General features: G+C 51.6%; 2 protein-coding genes across 2 annotated transcripts; one reads left to right on the top strand and one right to left on the bottom strand.

Annotated features, from left to right (window-relative positions):
* Positions 1-11,760: 11,760 nt before the first annotated feature.
* On the bottom strand, positions 11,761-13,367 carry LOC130159825 (adenosine receptor A3-like). Its single transcript, XM_056361865.1, is given in 3 exon segments — positions 11,761-12,318; positions 12,321-12,652; positions 13,198-13,367. Coding segments are annotated over 3 exon segments (759 nt in total). The 3' UTR covers positions 11,761-12,061.
* On the top strand, positions 12,643-19,152 carry ADORA3 (adenosine A3 receptor). Its single transcript, XM_056361303.1, has 2 exons — positions 12,643-16,309; positions 17,311-19,152. Exons 1-2 carry the CDS (start codon positions 15,960-15,962, stop codon positions 17,936-17,938), a joined length of 978 nt encoding a protein of 325 aa, XP_056217278.1. The 5' UTR covers positions 12,643-15,959; the 3' UTR covers positions 17,939-19,152.
* Positions 19,153-19,165: the final 13 nt, after the last annotated feature.

Raw genomic sequence — 19,165 nt, 5'->3', positions numbered from 1 at the left:
TGGTGGATCTGTGCTTTGCCAGGAGGGCTGGGAGGGATGTTTTTCTTGGGCCATGAGCAAGCGAGCGGTGCCAGCAGCAAACTTCGTGACCCCGAAGCAAGGCAAGTGCCGCTCCCTCAGACTCATCTCTTCCACGTCTTGCAGAGCAGTGGCTGCTCTGTCACCGTCCTTCGCCTGCTCCGAGCTGAGCTCCCATGCCATCCCAGCCAGGTGGTGTGGAGGGGCAGTGGGTACCCTCCAGCCCCCCATCCTGAGCAATCAGAGGGATGAAGTGGGTCTTGCAGACACCGGGATCGCCGCCTCCTAGTGATGCCCGCAGCTGCTTGCTTGGTGCTAAACAATCCACCTTGTACAGTAATCGTGCGCCCGGTGCTGCTTTTCCATTCCCGGTGGGCAGGAATCGGGAGCTGGCTGTGGGTCTGCAAGGGCCACTGGAACCCAGCACTGACCACGGCACTGGGTCCTGGTTCATACATCAAACTGGGCGTGAAACCATGGGAGAGAAGAGCCAGCAGGCTTCCATCTGTCCTGAAAAGCTTCTCTTGGGTTGAGACTTGAAAAGACTAGAACTGCTCTAAGGAGTGTTTAAAATGAGCTGATTGCAGCTTCGAAATATGCACCCAGGAAAATGGCACCACGTGGACAGGGTGGTTTTGGGCAGCAGAACATCACACGGAACATGGGACCAGGGCTTACAGCAAAAGAGTGATGCAGCCCTTAGACAGGGCAGACCCACAGCTCTTGGGTGATGCTAGCGAGAGCTGTGGCTTCTCTGCCCTTCAGAAACACAGACTGACTCGCTCCCTCAAAGGTGTGTTCCAGCACGGCCAGGCTGAGCCCACGGGGGGCCGGGCAGGGCAGCGAGCTCCCGGGCCTTACAGAGCTGCGTCCAGAGCGGGCACGTTCCCAGCGAAGGCCCCTGAAGGAGATCCCTGAGCCTCCGCTCCCGGGATGGCAGAGCCTTTCAGGCTGCAGCTCAAGGTGGCCATAAATTGCCCATTTGTCAGTGGCCTTACTATTTTGAGAGCTGATTGCAATGTTTGCTTTGGGTAACCAAGGAACCTGAAATGCTGTGATTTATCCTCCCGTGGCGTTATCTGCCGTGGACCCTTGGCTGCATGCTCGTTAGGCTGGTGGTAACGGGGCTGCCCTGAAGAACCTTCCTGCCCTAATGACTGCAGAGCACGGCATGAGGCCGTGCCAGTGCCAGGCAGGCAAAGGGGGACAGGATTTCCTCCACAAATTAAACTTCCACAAGATAAGGAAATCAAACACTTGCTGGTGTGTAGCAAACAGCTCTGTAAAGGGGCAGTGCTTGGCAGTGGGTCTGTCTGCTCCAGGTGCAGCTCTTCCCCCTGCTCTGACCCACAGCTGAGCACCAAGTTTTAGGGATGAGGACCTGCTGGAGAGATGCAGCAGCCATCCCTCCTGGAGGTGGCACACGCTCGCTCGTAGCTGGGGCTGGGGTGATGCAAGACCCACACTGCCTGGACTCCATCCTGCTACCTGATAATGGTGGGGTTATCTACCTGTCAATCTCTCTACATATATCTGTGTCCAACGCAGATCTTAGCTCAGGTGCCCTCCCTGTTCCCTGCTCATGGGTCCCACTCTTGCTAGCTCGTGGGCTCCCTCCACTCCATCCCTGCACGGAAACCTTGAGTGAGCATGATTTGCATTTCCCGTCTGCAGAATGAGCAAAGCCCAGCTCAGCAGTTTCATCCCCCCCTCCCGCCTCATGCTTTTGAAGCAGAGCGGAAACCGTGAGGAGCTGAGGACATGGAAACGCTAATGCTTTATCTTACCGTCCTTCCAGACGTGCATTTTCCATATTTCTTCTTCAGCAAAAAATGTAATGGTTGTGCCATCCAATCTCCCATAAATACAGCCATCCCATCACCTCGCAGCTCCTTCTGGGGCTCTGAGGTGCTGTAAAGCTGCACTAAATAGGTACTAAATCTTATTCTCAGGCCAATAACAAATGTTACGTTATTATTTAGCCAGCAACACGCTCTGTTTAAATTATCTTCCATGGTAGAGTAAGTGTCCTGCGACTCCTCCGGCACTAACCTATCTCACAGGCAAACTCCAGATACATTGTTAGGAGTCTCCAAAACTGTGTATTGGAGCAAGTGTTTAAGAACAATTTATTTCCCCCAAAATCAGGGCAGTGAGCTTGGCAATAAGTGTCATTAGGAAAGCTGAGTTTTTCCACTACAATGAGAGATCTCTGTGTGTTTTGCTGCAAATAGAGAGTAAAGAAAAATATATCCTTTTTTTTCCCTAAGGAACCAAGTAACATCTCTGAGTTAACTGGAGAACAAAAGAGGCCTTGATTTCTGCCATCTATCATGGAAAGGGCTGGATCCAAATATACGTAAATTAAAAATAAAAAGGTATAAACAACGCTTCCTTCCTAAAGAGCCTCCCTGGTAAACCTGGACCCTGGAAGCCTCCTGAGCCCGGCTGCTCCAGCTCATCTTCCTGTTTGTGGAGGCTGGTCCGGCACGGAGACCAGCTCCCAGGGAGGCTCCGGGCACTTTGTGCCCTCTCAGCACCAGTCCCCTGGAAAACTTTGTTTTCAGTAGTATCATCTGATCAAATAAAGACCAAAAGTCTTTCTCTTCCTCCCTGGCAACTTTGTTTGTGACAGTCTTTCATTTTCTGCCTGGGTAAGCTGGTGCTGCCTGGCTGTGAGGTGGGCACTGAGCCTCGTGCCTTCTCCGCTCCGGCCACGCCACGTGTTGTGTTGCAGAGCAGAACGGGGTTGCCCAGCCCAGCCCAGGCGGGAGGGAGCGGCAAGCGGGCACTGCTGCTGCGGGGGCTGGGGGGCACGGCGAGGGCTGGGGGACGGGGGAGCGCCAGCCCTGCAGACACCCCGTGCAGCGGGACCGCCGTGCCGACAGCTCCTTGCCCCTTCAACAAGGGCCTGTGGGGTTTCGTTTGCTCGTTTTCATGGGAATTACTGTTCCTGTGGGGAAAGCCTCTGCTTCCACCTCCGAGAGGATTACTGCCGCCACAGGACCAAATCCCTCTGTTCGTTACACCCATGTAAATCTAGAGTAAATCCTTTTAAGCCATTGGGGCCACTCTGGGCTTACCCAGACATAAATGGCCATACTATAAATAAGACCTTGGTTTGATCAGAAAACTAAAGGCAGGAAAAAAGCACTTAAAAGATATCCAGGGGAAATACAAGCTCCCCCCTCCGCAAGCAGTTATGCTGACAATGATGAATTTGTCCATGAATGCCAGTCAGAGGGTGAGTCATGTTTCATAAATAAATTACACAAAGATGTTCCCCATCCTGGAGTACTCGCTCACCCACAGCAGGAGGTTTCTACAAAACACAACAGGTGAGGAGCCAGACGCAGGGGAAGGAGAAGGATGGAGCAAGGCACACCACAGCACCCACAGCCTTCATCCGTGTGGCACCCAAAGTCCTGCGGGGTCCTGACCCAGGAATCCCCAGTTCTGGAGGTGGGTGACACCCCGCCGGCTCCCTGCAGCTGCATTCCTGGGGAATGGCCAGGGCAAGGAAGGGGATGGAGAGAGCCAAGAAAGGGGTAATGGACTTGGTTAACTCCCCCAGACACTCATTGCTCCCCCCTGGGGACTTCAGCAGCATCCAGATCCACAAACTGTGTGGCTCAGAGGAGGCAGAACACGGCACAAGCACCCCAGGAATTTTTGTGCCTGCTCGGAGGGAGCCCGAGCTCTGCACGCTTCTCACGCTGCTACTACTGTACCTATAGTTTGAGTAGCCATTAAGCCCCACTGCCTGACATGGGCAGAAGCCAGGCATTATCAGCTTTATTACTAGTAATAATAAAAACAACATTCTGCATATTATGAGCATCTTTCATCCTCACAAACTGCAGCGCAATCATTTTGCTCTGCAGCCTCCCAGGATGAAGGCGACTGTCCCGGTCCAGCCCACGGCATCGCTGGGCGCAGGCAGGGGCGGAAGGGGGGGTGAGCTCTGGTCAAGTACGCAAAGAGTTTGGAGAGGCTGAAAATAATTGTCTGACTTGAAAGGTAGCCAGGGCAAAGGAGCCAGCAGTGCAATTCAGAACGTGTTAATGGGCTTTTAAATGACAACAAATGGCCATGCCTTCAGTTTGGTGTTGGATCGAAGAGGCTGCATCTTCAATCATTTGTCTAAATTTTGGATTTTCACTCGGGAAACAGAAAGGCAGGCGTGTATTGTTCAAAAGTGAGCAAATGCTTTGCAGACCTCTGTTTAAGTGCCATGAACACAGCTTGTTTCCGGAGAGCTTTTTAGAGCCCAGCTGCAATCTGTGTACACCTCGGTAACATTCACCTGATCGGGACATTTTGTAGGCTGACGTGCAGGTAAACATTTGAAATGAAGAATAATTCAGTGACCCAATATTAAGCACATATATTTATCGTGGCTGATGTTAGACCCACCCATTTCAGGCAATGTCTGTTCAGCCCTTGTTGGAGACAAACGGATAAGGAGAAACTGCTACACAGGGTTTACACCCCATGGCCTCTACCCCTGCCCTGGGGCTGGTGCGGGCAGGAGCAGCAGTGAGTGCTGCCTGTGCCAGGCGGCTTGTCTCCAGCGGCTGCTCACCGGTGGATAACGGCACCTTCCTCCCTCTCTCTTTTAAGAGAAAGAGGCCGCTGTGAGTCCCAGTCTGCTGCAGTTAAATAATTTCCTGGTGGTCAAAAATAAGAGCTGGGAAGAGAGCTCAGGCCCTTGTCTTTGGCATTTCACCCTGTTCTGCCTCCCCCAGCCTTGCCATACTTAGATGCAAAATTATCAGCAGAAAAGTTTATAAAACATCAAAACAGTTTCTCTCATGTCAGCTGGACAATTTGTATAAATAGTGCCTCTTTAAAGAATCTCCTGCCAGCTCAAACCTTCCTTTCATCTCCCTGTGATTTATTTTATGCTATTTTCATGAGATTTTAAAACAATCTCTAATGAAGAGTGAGGACGGAAAGTTCTGTGCTGTGCAGCAGAGTCAGCGGCAGTGGTGGGTGCGTAGCAGGATCCTGTGTTTGCTGCCACCTGCCAGGTGCCCGGTAACAGCCACGCAGGAAAATTTTTACACAGAAATTGAGAGGTAATTTCCTCTCGTGTTACATGGGAGTTGAACACTCAGAACTGCTATCTTTTGATGGGTGATGTCTCTATATTGCTGTGCAACAAGTCAGAGAAGCACCTCTAGGAACAAAATATTCCAAAAAGCTGCATTTCCAAAGTGTTGCCAGTTGAAAGAGGAGAAGAAACCACCTGTTTATTCTGCAAAATAAACGGGCTGTCACCATGCCAGGTAGGCTTAGATGAATGGGGATAAATTCTGATTTAGAGGAGACGGGGCAGGGACAGCTGGGCAGCGGGAGGCGGCAGCCTTGCGATGGCACTGTCCGTGGGGAAACGCTCCTTTGCTTTGCTAAATCGCCGCTGCTGCGCAAGGGAGCGGGGGGGCTGGCTCAGCGCTCTGCCATGGCTGTGCGGGGTCCCGGGGTGGCCACGACCATCAGGATATTTTGCCCCAGTCGCAGTTTTCCTCCCCTTGTGCCAGGTTTGTTGGGGTGCGCCGGGTGCTGGTGGAGCTGCTCTCCTGCAAACCTGCCCCGCACACACAACAAGGCGAAGCTCATGCCACAGCGGTGAACACCTCGATGCCGGTGTTACCCGGGCTCTGCCAGGCTCCAGAGAGGTGCCAGCTGAGGAAGCAGGGAGCCCTGCAGGTTTGAGAGGACAGGGTGACCACCCTCAGCCTTTCCAGCAGCGCAGGACCAGCACTGCACGCACCCTGCCTCGCCAAACCCAGCCCAAACACAGCAGCTCCACAGCTGGGGCTGGGGTGTCTAACCCCAGGGTGGGTGTGCTGCAGGAGCGGCAGGTCCCATGACACGTCCTCAGCTGCTGGGACAATGGAACAGGGAGCAAAGGCAGCACTGTGCTTTCTGCCCAGGTTCTCTGGCATGATGTGACACAGTGGGACAAGGACCAGCCCACTGCTGTGTGACGTGTCGCAGCGCCAAAAGTCATCTGGTGTCCAATGGGGAAGAGAGAGGAGGGCCAAGACTGTGGAGGACTTCTGGCTACTGCACAAATGGAGGTCAGCTGTTTGCAGCAGCCCCCGAGTCCTTTTGGCCCGTAACGCATGGGTCAGCAGGGAAAGCACGGCATGCTTCAGCTCAGTCACAGCCCTGGGTACTTCGAGAGAAAGGAACAGCCTCGGGCAGGGAGAGCCGGATGACCGGGTAATCGCTGCTCCCACGGGCTGGGAAAGGTCATTGCCGTGCGTGTGAACGGGTTTGGCATCAAATGGGGTCCTGTGCTGGTTGCTCTGCCCCAACTGTGGCTTCACCCACTCCATCGCCACACCTCAAGAAAACCACAAAAAACTCCAATTCTAATGCAATTAATTTTGAAACACACAAAAATAGCATTCATCCAAGCCCCTGTCCGTGTTCCTGCCCTGTTTGTATTTGGAGTTCCAGGGGCTGACAAGCGGGAGCCGTTTCAGAGCTGCAGCTGCTGCGTTCCTGCTGTCTGGCGGGCAAACCCACCGAGCCATACTGGTCTGACAGCCCCGTCTCCCTCCCACACAAGCACTGCACTCCCTAAGGAGCTGAGCAAGAAGAGCAAACAGATACACTCACTCCCAGGTTTCGGGAGGTTTCAAATCCAAAGCCACATAATCCAGACGAGCAAAACCACAGAGGGAGCAGAAGTATTGCACCGGTTCTTGCTGTTTTCTGAGTCAGGTTCCACTTGTGGAGCAGCATCTCCCACCACCCAGCGCAGGGCAGGGAAAGCGGCCGGCCGTGCCCGTGGAGAGGCAGCGGCCGCGGTGAGCACTGTCCCGGGACAGGGATGCCATCCCATACATGGAGACAGCTGCTTCGGGGAAGCTTTACCAGCCCCCTGGACTTAAAAGGAGCGAAGCTTTTCCTGTGGTGGCTGAGGGGCAGGAGCTGGCAGCCTGCTCCAGAGAGGTGCAGACCCACTCAGGAGGAAAACGGCTCCCTGCTTGCCCAGTAAGAGGGTTTGGGGCCATGGTTCCTGCGATGGGCACGTTGTCAGCATGAGCTCGTCCCCACTGCAGTGCCCTGTGAAGCCCTGGGAGTGATGCCGGTTGCTCCACTCCCACTTGCAGTACCAAAGCTGTCTCTGCAGGAGATGCCCAGGTCACCATGCATGCTCCTTGAGAAATCAGGCAAAGCCACAGATTGCTGTCTCCCAGGAATTAAAATACCGAGGGAACACCAGTGATGCAGTTTACCCCAGTGCTGCCATGGTCCTCAAGGCATTAACACTGTGTATTACTACGCTGATCTCTCCTGCTCTGTGAGTGTGGGCTATGGCCGCCCTGGAGGGCTGCGGTCACGCGTGCCGTGGGCTGTACGTGCCGGCAGCACCGGGGTGCAGAGCAGCGATGCAGAGGGCCAGGGGCCGGCAGGAGCAGAGGCCAGCGGGTTCCCACGCTGCTGCATCGACAGGCAGCCACCGGCTGCTGCAGGCACTGGTGCATCTTGCAGCACCATCTGCCAGCTCCGGCCACCGTTGGGCTGATCGAGGCCGGCGCTTTATACACTCTCCAGCTTTATTGCTCTGCTTTAAATAATATTCAGGACCAGGCAAGACTGAGGCTATGCACTGCTGTTGCACTGAAGAGCAGGCAGCAGCAGATACACGTCTGCACCTTTTCTGGCTGTTCAAAACACTGCGGGGGTTGAGTCACCAGGAGAAAGTCTCTGATTTCCAGCACAGTTCAAGTTCAGAGAATGGGATGTGGAAGCGAGAAAGAGCTTTCCAGATCTGATTCTCCTCTGACAATTTGTTTTTGACAGTGGTTGATATCATCTTTGGAACAAAATCTGGATTCTAAGGACAGCGAACTTTGTCTTCCAGCAAAGCTGTATGTGTACCAGTTTTCCCATCTGTAAGAAAGGCTGACAGCAGTGTTCTATCACCATCCCTCCACATCCAAGGGGGGCAGATGGAACAAAGCCCAAATGGGAAGTTTCAGAAGGAAACCAAAAGGACTGTGCTCCTGTCCAGCCCTTCCCAGCTCGTGGAACGCTCTGTCAGGACCAGACTGACCCTCTTCCCATGATGGGGAACCTGAGGCACAGAGCAGTGACACGACATCAGTCACCAGCGCCAGGCTCCAGACGCTCATTCTGGCTCGTCATTCACTGGGCCACAATCTGTCTCTGTTAAACCAGATGTGACCCTTCCTCACATTCACATCCTCCCTGCTTTGCTCTCGCTTCCTTTCAAGGCAGGGAAGAGCCAGGACAGCACTTGCCACTCACCACCTCTTGCTTTATAAGCTACTGCTGCTTTTTATTTTCCTTTAAGGTAAATATTAAATTTTACAGTCCCAGGAAAAAAAACCTCCTCCACAGCTCCTGGCACAAGAGCAGAAGCTGCTGGAAAGTAAGGGAAGAGGAATGAGAGCGCGGTGCGTTGATGCCTCAAAGTGCGGAGGCCAGGCTGCAGCAGGGGCACACCGGGACCATGCGGGAGCAGGTCTTGGGGGACAGCCCAGGTCTTGGGGGACAGCCGGGAGCCCCGAGCCCGAGCAGGGTGCGTGGGCAGGGCAGCCTGCTCTCCCTGCAAGTGTTTTACAGCCCCACCAGAACAAAGGCGGCTGTCGCTGTTGTTGACTCACTTGATAAGATCATTGTTGTGGGACTTTTTTTTTTCTTCTGCCTCTGCGTGTCACTTTCAGAAATATTTTTTTTTTTTACTAGAAAATCTGCTCTCCTCCCCTCCACCCCCAATTCGAAAAGGGAATCTGTGCTCAAAGCCGCAGCTGAGATTGCAGATAGACCTTCCCTTCCTGATCCTTATCTCACCAGGATGTAGGAGGATCCTTGGGGAATAGCTGGAAGCCTTTCACTGGAGCCATCCAAGAAGTGAGCAAGCTGACTACAGCCTTTGGATGGCAAATCCATCAAGTGCTTGGGGACTACGATCTGAAACACTGTTTAACCCCATCAGACTACCACATCCCTGGGCTCTGCCCAGCCCAACCTGCCCAGAGCTCTGCGGGCACCACTGCGTCAGCTAAATAATATGATCTAAAAATACACCTTTGAATCCTAATCTAAACCAAAGCCTTAAATTGCTGGCTTGCAAACTTACTCCAGCTGCAACCTGCTCGCAGGCGGGCGGTTTTGTGTGGCAGCAGATCTGTGGCTGAGTTTCTCTAGGGCTGTGAGTGCTCTGGGGGTGCCCCAGCTCCCAGAGCCCAGCCCGCAGCCTGGGGAGCAGGAGCGGGGACAGCAGAGCCCGCTGGATGTAAGCAGCAGGATTGGGAGTAAAAGGTGGTGGGGAACAAAGAGGGGTCTGGTGGTTCCCACCACCTGGGGCTGGGTCACACCAGCACTTCTGCATGCAGCTCTGAACTACAGCAGGGAGGGAGCTCTCAACAGGGAACCAGCAGCAGGGAAGGACAGAGCTGCCCTGGGTGACTGGAGAGGGCTGGGGGTCAGCAGGTCATGAAGTTCTCAGCGCCAGCCATGAACCCAGGGACTGAGGAAGACTGCATCATCCACCTCAGCACCATCCTCCCACTTGTCCAGAGCAGGCTACTGAGATGTCCGACAGCCTCTCTGCCGTTGCTCGATGGCTGATGCCCTCCTGAAACCAGGGAGGAATAGAAAAATAAAACCTGGATCCCTGCACAGCCCAGTTTGATCCTTCTTACCTACAGTCCCTCCTGCTGCCAGCTTTATTGGCATGCACCAGGTGGCCTGCTTCAAATCACAACTGTTTTTATGAAAAAACATTAACGTATGTGGCAGCAAAGGCATTCAAATACACCAACCACACCGCCACAACTAGCAAAAGGATTATATATTATGGCAGCACACATTTATATGTATACACTTGCGCGCACACAGAGAGCGTAGCCGCCAGCAGCGGTAAGCGGAGGGCTGTTAGCAGCGATGTTCGGGGCTCTGCTGCCTGAGCTCAGCCATATGTTTCCCTAAGCCTCTTGGCAGGAGCACAACCCGTGCTTACGGGAGAGCGGTTTGGTAGAGGGGCAAAGGAGGGAGCCCTTCAGCTGGGGGCTGGGTGCCTGCAAATAAGCGGTGGGAAGGGGAGAGCAGAGCTGGTTTCCACACCAAAACGCTCCCTGATCACACACACTGGCCCCATTTGGCTCCTCGGTGCAGGGAGTGTTTAATCACTTTGCAAGCCATAAAAACATCCAGCCCAGTGTTTCCTGACGCTGGGGCTGAAGGAGGGCAGTGGGAGAAGAGCCGAGCACCCAGGGAAGGAGTATGCGGGGCCGCGGGGAGGGATGCAGCACCCCGGGGTGGGGGGAAGCCATGCTCGTACCTGGCAGAGACAGGGGAAGAGCACAGGCTCATCCTCCTCTGGTGACAGAGGCGTCACAGCAGCCCAGCAACCCAGTTCTTTCATATTTAGGACAGGAAACAGATGCTGCCTGGTGGAGGAAGCATCTGAAGAAAATAAGCGCACCTTGTGCCTTCCCCGGCAGGAACCCGGTGGGAACAGGGGGTGCTGGGTGGAAACACCCCCATTCGGCCCCAGTCAGGGCAGGTGCAGCTCTGCTGGGTTCGATGGCATTGGTCTTGGCTGCATCAGTGGGCACAGCGACCCAAAGGGCTTTTTTTGTTTGGATCATTTATTTCTTCATAGAAGCACGGGGAGCCGGGGCAGCGAAGGCTTCAGGTCAGTCACATCCCTGTTGGGAAGGCGATGTCCCCTCCTCTCGCAGTAGTGGCTGCAGCAGCCTCTTGCACAATCTGACCTGAGCGTCACGGGATGAACCGATGAAGCATTTCTCACCTCACCTGGCTCAGTGTGCCACGCACTCCAGGTGTGAAGCAAGACCCCTGTCCCTCTGCTCAGCGGCAGGTTTCCAGTCCCAGGTCACACACCTGCGCAGGCACATGGATGTGGGCTTACTGCAGACAGGGGGGGTTCTGAACACAGCTGCAGTCCACAGCTGCTAAAAAGGAAGACAAAAAGAAACCCAACAGCCTGTGCCCTGGTAGGACCAGCAGCGTTGTGGGCATCCTTCAGACAGACTGCGCTTCCATGGGAAAGCACCTGCCTTCTAAGAAAAAGCTGTGGGAAGATCCAATGCTATTAAACTTCACGGGCTGGCGCAAACAAAACCTTGCACACAGGCTGCTTGTTTTCTTTCCGTTCCGAAGCACCTTTCCACAAGTGGGTGCTGCTGCCCCATTGAACCAGGTCAGAGTATTTTCAGATGGTGAAGCACTCCCCTGCCAGCAGCTGGCCTCTGAGCCCCCCGCCCAGACCCGTGTCCTTTTTGACTGGGTTTTGCTGTGCCGCTCTTTGTGCGGCCAGGAATCTGGCAGCCAGCGGCTCGTTACATCCTATAGCCTCAGCATTTATAGACGTATGTTCTGTGGCGACGTGCCAGAGCATTTCTTTGTAGCTCCATGTAGTGGGTTTGCGTGGCAAGGTTTTGGTAGCAGGGGGGCTGCAGGGGTGGCTTCTGTGAGAAGCTGCTAGAAGCTTCCCCCACATCTGATGGAGCCAAGGCTGGCCGGCTCCGAGGCAGACCTGCTGTTGGCCAAGGCTGAGTCCATCAGTGATGATGGTAGTGCCTCTGGGATAATGGGGGAAAAATCCTCAAACCAGGCAAATGTAGCCAAAGAGAGGGGTGAGACTGCGAGAGCAACAGTCCTGCAGCACGAGCAACGTTCATCTCTCCCCCACACCCAGCTACCACTCTGTTCCAAACCTCTCACACCTTTTGCCTTGGAAATGCAAAGGAGTTTATTGTGGGAGTTATCTGGGGACCTGAACTCGGCATCGCATTGCTCAGAGCTTAATTAGCTGAACAGAGAAATACACACACAACTGTTGCTCCAGAACGCGTGAGCTGAGAAATGTGTCTTGGCGTCTGTGCCATTTCTCCCCATTCTTGTGGCTTCCACACTCTTTCAGTTCTTGTTTCCAGCCCAGACAGACAGACACGCAGGACACAGCTCAGATGGTGCTCACTCCCAGCTCTGCTGTGGGCTCTGCGCTAGAAATAACCGGCTCTGACTTCTAGAGCAGGATGTAAGTCCTCAGAATGAAAGTGTATGTTTCTTTGAACTTCTGTATTTTGAAGGCATAGACAATGGGGTTCATGGCTGAGTTGGCATGAGACAGCAGGATGCTCAGGTACGTCAGGGGCTGCGGGATGGCACAGGATGGGCAGAAATAAAAAATGCAGTTCAGGATGCCCAGAGGCAGCCAAGACACTGCAAACAAGACGAGGATGAAGGCCAGATATTTGGCCATTCTGTATTCCTTCCCACAAACTGTTCCTCCTTCTGGAGGACTTTCTGTGCTCGGCTGAGTTTTATCCACATGACGTAGAAAATCTCAGTGCAGAGGGCACACATGACGAGCAAGGGAAGGAGGATCCAGGTGAAGAAGCTGAAATACACCACATAATCCATTCTCATCACAGCCAAATAGCGGCACTCGATGTAGCTGGAGCTGCCCATGTGCTGGTTCCACCCCAGCATGGGGACCAGCCCCACCAGCACAGACACAAGCCAGCAGATTCCCAGAATCACACAAATCCTTTTCTTCGTGAAGATTGCCCTGTACCTGGGTGGGCAGGAAGCGTCAGCCACATTAGATGTGATTCTTCAGAAAAAAGAACTACAATATGCAGGAACGTGGGCTTTTAAGCACTCATTTGTGGTTGGCCTCACTTGCAGTAAGCACAGTTCTGTGCAGTTGGTCCTTAACAGCTTTGGCCATGTTGAAACTACAGGGGCACTTCCGAATAGTGACTGGGTCCTTTTAAATGAGAACCCACAGACGCAGGGTCAAAACGTTTTCTCAGAAATACCGGTTCATTTTGACCTGCACCAGTATAGAATATGGTTGTGTCTCAGGGGAAAACCTTAAAGACGACCACCTTATTCAGACTTCAAGCATATACACATTTATGAGCAACCCTGCTCTCTTTAGCTTAAGATTTTCAGGCATTGCTGAATTTCCAGGAGTGCCCAGGCAGCTGGTGCTCCATTGCCTGCTCTTTGGGAACCTCTGCCTTTGCGTGAGTTTCTCTGAGACCTGACAATGCCCAGGAAACCTTATGATGCTGCAAGCAAGGGAGAAGGAAAATGTGAGGGAGGAGAGAAACAGGGAAAAGATGAGAAGACAGGACCTTCACTCAGACTCACCTGGTCGGCAGCTTCACTCGCAGGTACCTGTCGACTGTGATGGCCAGGAGAGACAGGATCGAGGCAAGAAAAAAGATCATCATCAGGCAGCACATAAACAGGCAGGAGTAGAAATGGATGATGACTCCCAGGCTCACCATGACAGCCAGCGGTATGACAAGGATCCCCATGGCAATGTGAGTGCTAGGGAAACGAAGTAAAAGAAGGTGGTCTTCTGCAGAGCTGGGTTCAGCTTCACTGCCCAGGTCACCAAGGCATTGCCGACCACTGCAAAGATCCCAGTCACAGACTCCAATGTGATATAGATCACTTCCAGGCTGCCTACAGACATTTTGGACATCTGAGGCTGTTTATGTGCAAAATTAAGAAATACTGCACTGAATTCTCTTTTTCCTCCAACAGCCAGGTCAGAAGCCAGCTCCACCCCGATCTGCCTTAAATTAAGTCCCTCATTCAGAATTTTGCACGCTTTCCGATCTGCATACACAACCCTTTAAAGATGAGCCGAGCAACTTGTCCACAGAAACCCATGTACCGGACATTTTATAAGAAACCTGCAACACCCTTCTTTCTGCCTCCTTGGGGTTTCAGCACATTTAACGGGTGCTTTTGCAGAAAAGCCAACACTATATAATGGCAGCATCATGCTATCAGCAAACCACAAGGGGCTGTTACATGTGGTAATTTTGCTAGTCTAGTTTAGCCCCAAGGGCTCGGTCTCCTCCCCAGCCGGGTGCCTAGCAGGGTGAATTAGCTGATGCACAGCTCTAAGGCATTGTGGCTAGACTGCTCTGTCTCTGAGCTTCTTTAAAACCTGCTCAGCCTATACTATACGCGGTGTAGGTGCAGCATCAAAGAAAACAGGGCCAGGGGACCTCGAGTGGTCCAGTCTGTTCCCCTGCCACAAAAAAAGGGGTGGGGAGGGCAAATCTGAAGACATTCAGCTGGATTTTGGGTAAGCAAAAGGCAAATGGAGGGAGAAACGTTTTCTTTTGACTCCGTGGCACAAGCTGCTGCCCCTAGGGCCCTGGGCAGTACTAAGTTCTTGTTCTCAGGAGCCGCGTTTACAGCGGGCACGGGGCGGCAGAGGAGGGTGGCCCCACTGAAGCCCCTGTAACTCAGCTTTGCAGTAGCTGTCTCTACAGGAGGCATCTGGCTGCAGCTACAAGGGTAGATGGCAGAAGAAGGAAGCTGGTGCTGAAGTCGAGGAGATGCATAGCAAGGGCAGGAAGCAGGGAGCACTCTTGCCCAAGCATGGCTGGCAGCCAGGAGGGCACAGGCTCCCCATGCCTGCTCAGAGCTGCAAAGTGCCAGCTGCCCACTCCATCCCAGGTACTTCCTGGAGAAACAACACATTCACCTTACAAAAGCCCAGCACACATCCCAGCTGTGACCTTCACATGCCTCTCCTGGGATTTATCCTGCACCCACAGACATCCTGTGTCAGATCTGATTAGAAAACCAGCAGAGCCCAGTTCAGCTGCAGACTAGGACTGTCTGTAGATGGTTCACCATCTTCCCAGCAGTAATTCTACCAAAACACCCCCTAGTCAAGAAGCACTTATATCAATTTCATGGTAGCGGAATTGAAGTCTCATAGTTTTCTGGCTCTGTCTCCTCCCAGGGCTGGTTTTACTTCCCCATTCTCAGTTTTGCCAGACAGCTGGGTGGAAGAGATGGTGGATTTGGTGTATGGGAAATCAAACGTTGCCCATGTTTGCTTAAGGCTTCGTTACACTAATACGGCACCATCTACCTAATCGTTTACTTGCTATTTGCTCATTCCCGGAAAGCGTGCATTTCTACGTGCCCGGGAGCCAGGCTACCCTCTGACCTGCAGGCTGACATGAGCTCACACGTTTGCATCCCTTTGCAGTTTCATCTGAAATGGAAGCAGCTCTTTCACTGCAGACCCACACCGAGGAGCAAGGCACCATGCACTGCCGGGCTCACCTGCAGCAAGCGGATCCCAGGTTTTGCACCCTCTCCCTGCTACTTCACGTCCCACACCTCCCCTCAGTTTCTCCACAGACAAAGCATAGGAAAGTATGCCAGTCTTTGAACACGCCTTGGTTGGTCACCTTACTGATTTCTAGCAGAAATGAGGGCTGTCACCACAAACACCACCTGCATTACGACTGTTCTTGTGAGACTGAGAAAGGTCCAAGTAAAGAGCATTTTTCAGCCAACTCAGGGGCCTTAACTGAAATGGTATGCTTTGAATTAAATCAAGTATTGGAAATTAACAAAACACCCTTCTAAACCCCCCCGAACTGCTTCATTTCCTATAGTGACTGCAGAGTGATTATTTAGATTGATAAGTGACAGCTTTCACAGTAAATTCTGGTTACACTTCTCCCACTTCTAGAACTGTGGCTCGGAAGAGGAAGCAGCTGAAGTGTTTGCTTATAACACTGCTGGTACAGAGGCTTGTGGAAGCTTTTCCATTTTTTTTCCATCAAAATAGCTTTCCAAAGTACCTCACTGACAGCAGGCTGCTGAAGGGATGCTGTGAGCTTCAGGAGATGTGTCCAGAGAGGGGAGCGTTTCCTCGATGTTAAGGTATTTGTAGCTCTGTGGAAAGGCAACAGCTGATTTGCTGCCCGAGTGCTGAGGATTTGAATTCCTGGAAGAGGTTTGCAGACTGGAGAGTCACTGGAACTGAGCACCAGACGTTGAGGACAAATCCCACGCAGAGTCATCAATGCCCATGCCCCCTTCTGCAGTTCAAGCCAGGGTGGGAGCATCTCCAGCAACTCGCCATGCCAAACGACAGCCTGGTGCTGAGCAGCCTGGATTGGGTTTACATCAGTACCGAGTGCCTGGTTGCTTTGTTTGCCACCTTGGGTAACATCCTGGTCATCTGGGTGGTGAAGCTGAACTCGACATTTCAGAACACAACTCTGTACTTCGTTGTTTCCCTGGCGCTGGCTGACATCGCAGTAGGGGTCCTTGTCATGCCCCTGGCCATCGTGGTGAGTCTGGGCATCAGCATCCACTTCTACAACTGCCTATTTATGTGCTGCCTGATGGTGGTTTTCACCAATGCCTCCATCCTCTCCCTCCTGGCCATTGCAATCGACAGGTACCTGCGAGTGAAGCTGCCAACCAGGTGAGCACCGGACTGCCGTGGGCCCCTCCACCCACCCCCTCCTCCCAGCTTTCCCACACCCAGCCTCTGCCCCACAGGTGCCACCTCTTCCCTCCTACTTCACCTGGCCCTTTTCTGAGAAATAGTTACTCTCAATGCACACTTGCACATGGAGACAATAACCTGTGCCTAAAAGCCCACCCAAGCTGAGCTCTCTAGAGCAGGGACCACCCCCTGCAGCTGACAGTGCCACGCAGACAGACCCCGGGGCTGTTCGTGCACAGCTGGCACCTTGCTGTTATTGCCGGTCAGAATTTGGCCACAGCATGAGCGTGTGGTCAAACAGTTCGGTTCTCCAGCTGTTCTGTTAATTGCACAGGATACTGAGAGTACTACAAATTTCTTTGGGTTTCTGAGGCTAGTCTTAAATAAAATTCCTTTTAGTGTTTGCTGAAAATACAAAAGTAGTAACAGACTTACTAAGGGCTAACCTAAGAAGTCATTCACTTTCTATATTTGAATGGAAAAGTATGTAAGCTAGAAATGCAAAGCATAACCTCATACTAACAGGGAAAGGACCTATGAAACCGAAGAATGAAAGAAGAGTTTGGTCCTACAAATGGCATAAGCCAAATGTAAAGAGTGAGGTACACCCACGGAGGCAGAGAAATACAATAGGACTGCTAATGGTAGGAAAGCAATATGTAGGCAAGAGGGGCACTAAGATCATAATGAAACAAGAAATAGCCAAAACCATCAAATTATAAAGGTTTGCAAAAAGCAAAAACCATCAAAAAAAAAGGAGAAGTTAAGCATATTTCTTCTTATGGGTGCTGCAAAGCTACTGTTACAAATGAAGAGTTCGGGCTTGTCTCAAGATTCCATTTCCCTCCCACAAAAAGAGTTAATGCTCCATTTTGTGACAATGAACCTACAGTATTTGAACATGCGAGTTCTTGAAACCATCCTGAAGTATTTTAAACACTTCTGTTTAACACAACCTGGCTTTTCTTCCCCAACAGATATAAACTAATCACCACAGAGAGAAGAGTTTGGTGGGCACTGGGTTTGTGCTGGTCTCTGTCCCTGCTGGTAGGGTTAGTTCCCATGTTTGGATGGAACAAGGCAGAACCAAGAAGCTCTGACTTTCTCGTGTGTCGATTTACCTCTGTGATGAGGATGGATTACATGGTATATTTTGGCTTCTTCACATGGACCCTTGTCCCTCTGCTCATCATGAGTGCTCTGTATGTTGAGATCTTTTACATCATCCGGACAAAGCTAAGTCAAGGTACAACCAGTGTGAGAGGAGCAGGAGGTTTTTACAGACAGGAGTTCAAGACAGCCAAATCTCTAGCACTTGTTCTCTTCCTGTTTGCAATATCCTGGTTGCCTCTGTGCATTATAAACTGCATTTCCTATTTTTACCCTGAGTCTCAGATCCCCCCGTATTTCATGTACTTGGGAATCCTGTTATCCCATGCCAATTCTGCCATGAACCCCATTGTCTATGCTTGCAAGATAAAGAAGTTCAAAACCACATACCTTTTAATTTTAAGGACCTATATCCTGTGCAAAAACCCAGGCCCATTTGTTACAAACAACAGACCAACAGTCACAAATAAAGAGCGAGCGTTGACCTGCCAGTGAATACCAGACCACTGATAAACTGCTTGGTTAAGAAGCTCATGGGAAAAATGCGTGTTCTGTTTAATCTACTCCCACTCTCACACAAAGTGTTTTATGATAAGGGCAAGCTCCTCTCACTCAATCTGATGCACATTTGACATTAAACCCCAAAGGATCATTTATGATCTCCTGCCTTGTTGTACCCCAGAGAATTCTGCTTAGTTGTTGCTGTACCAAGCCCAGCTCTTTCAGGCAGGTGTTTTCATCTAACAGGACCTTCCAGTTCCAATTTGTTGGCTTGAGCGTTATTTGGTAGGCCAGCAACCCAAAGCACTATTTAAGGCGGCAGACTCTTTGCTCCCAGTTCCTCAGCAGGGATCCGTGACCAGCTGGTAAAAAAGTGTTGGCTCATTTCTAGTTTTAACTCAAAGCTAAGAATTCTTTTCGTTATAACTTTGATTTCTCTTTTTGCCCATATAGGCCCTTTGCTCACACACAGCCAGGCTTGCCCCGACTTTTTTTTTGGTCCAGTAGTACCAGTCCAATAAAATTAGAGCAGCAACACCACCACCTGCAGCTGACCCGCCTTGTGAAATTACCCCCACCTGCTCCTGCTGGCCCCACCGCTGTCCATGTCAGCTGGAAGGCCAGAAGCTGTGCTGACTTTGGTAAGTCTCCTCTTCTTTGGAGGGGATCCTGTCAGAGGGAGACTTTCACTGCTTTTAAGTCAGGACAGTGCTCACCCCAGAAGCCTGCAAAACAGACCTTGGACACAGAGCACCAGGCAAGAGCTGAACACACTGAAGCTATTCATTAGTGAGCTATGTTGGGGACAGGGCAGCATGCCAGGAAGAGATGACTGTCAAAAAGTCAATTAATGATATCTTTAAGTTCTTCCCTCCTCCCTCAGCTACCTGACAAGGATAGAATCAACTATCCCAAAACAACCGAGGATGCATTTCCCCGATTTGTTACTAAAACACATCCATTGCGGGGATTCTTCGTGCACAGTATATTCCCATGCTTAATTCTCCCTACAATCACAAACTGTTCTCATAACACCTGATATAAATGTAATTTGCTCAAGTCTTCTCTGTAAACCTGAGGAACAATTACTCTTTTGGTAGCAACCTGTTACAGATCTGAAGACTACTCTAAAGGTGTATGTAGGTATGTGTCTATATATGCTTTTGTATTAAATAGTTTCAAAATACAGAAAAGATACTTAAGAGAAATTCTGTGTGGGGT

The sequence above is a fragment of the Falco biarmicus genome, chromosome 16 (genome assembly GCF_023638135.1).
Source record: "Falco biarmicus isolate bFalBia1 chromosome 16, bFalBia1.pri, whole genome shotgun sequence".
NCBI classification, from domain to species: domain Eukaryota; kingdom Metazoa; phylum Chordata; class Aves; order Falconiformes; family Falconidae; genus Falco; species Falco biarmicus.
This window is presented reverse-complemented; position numbering and strand designations above follow the sequence as displayed.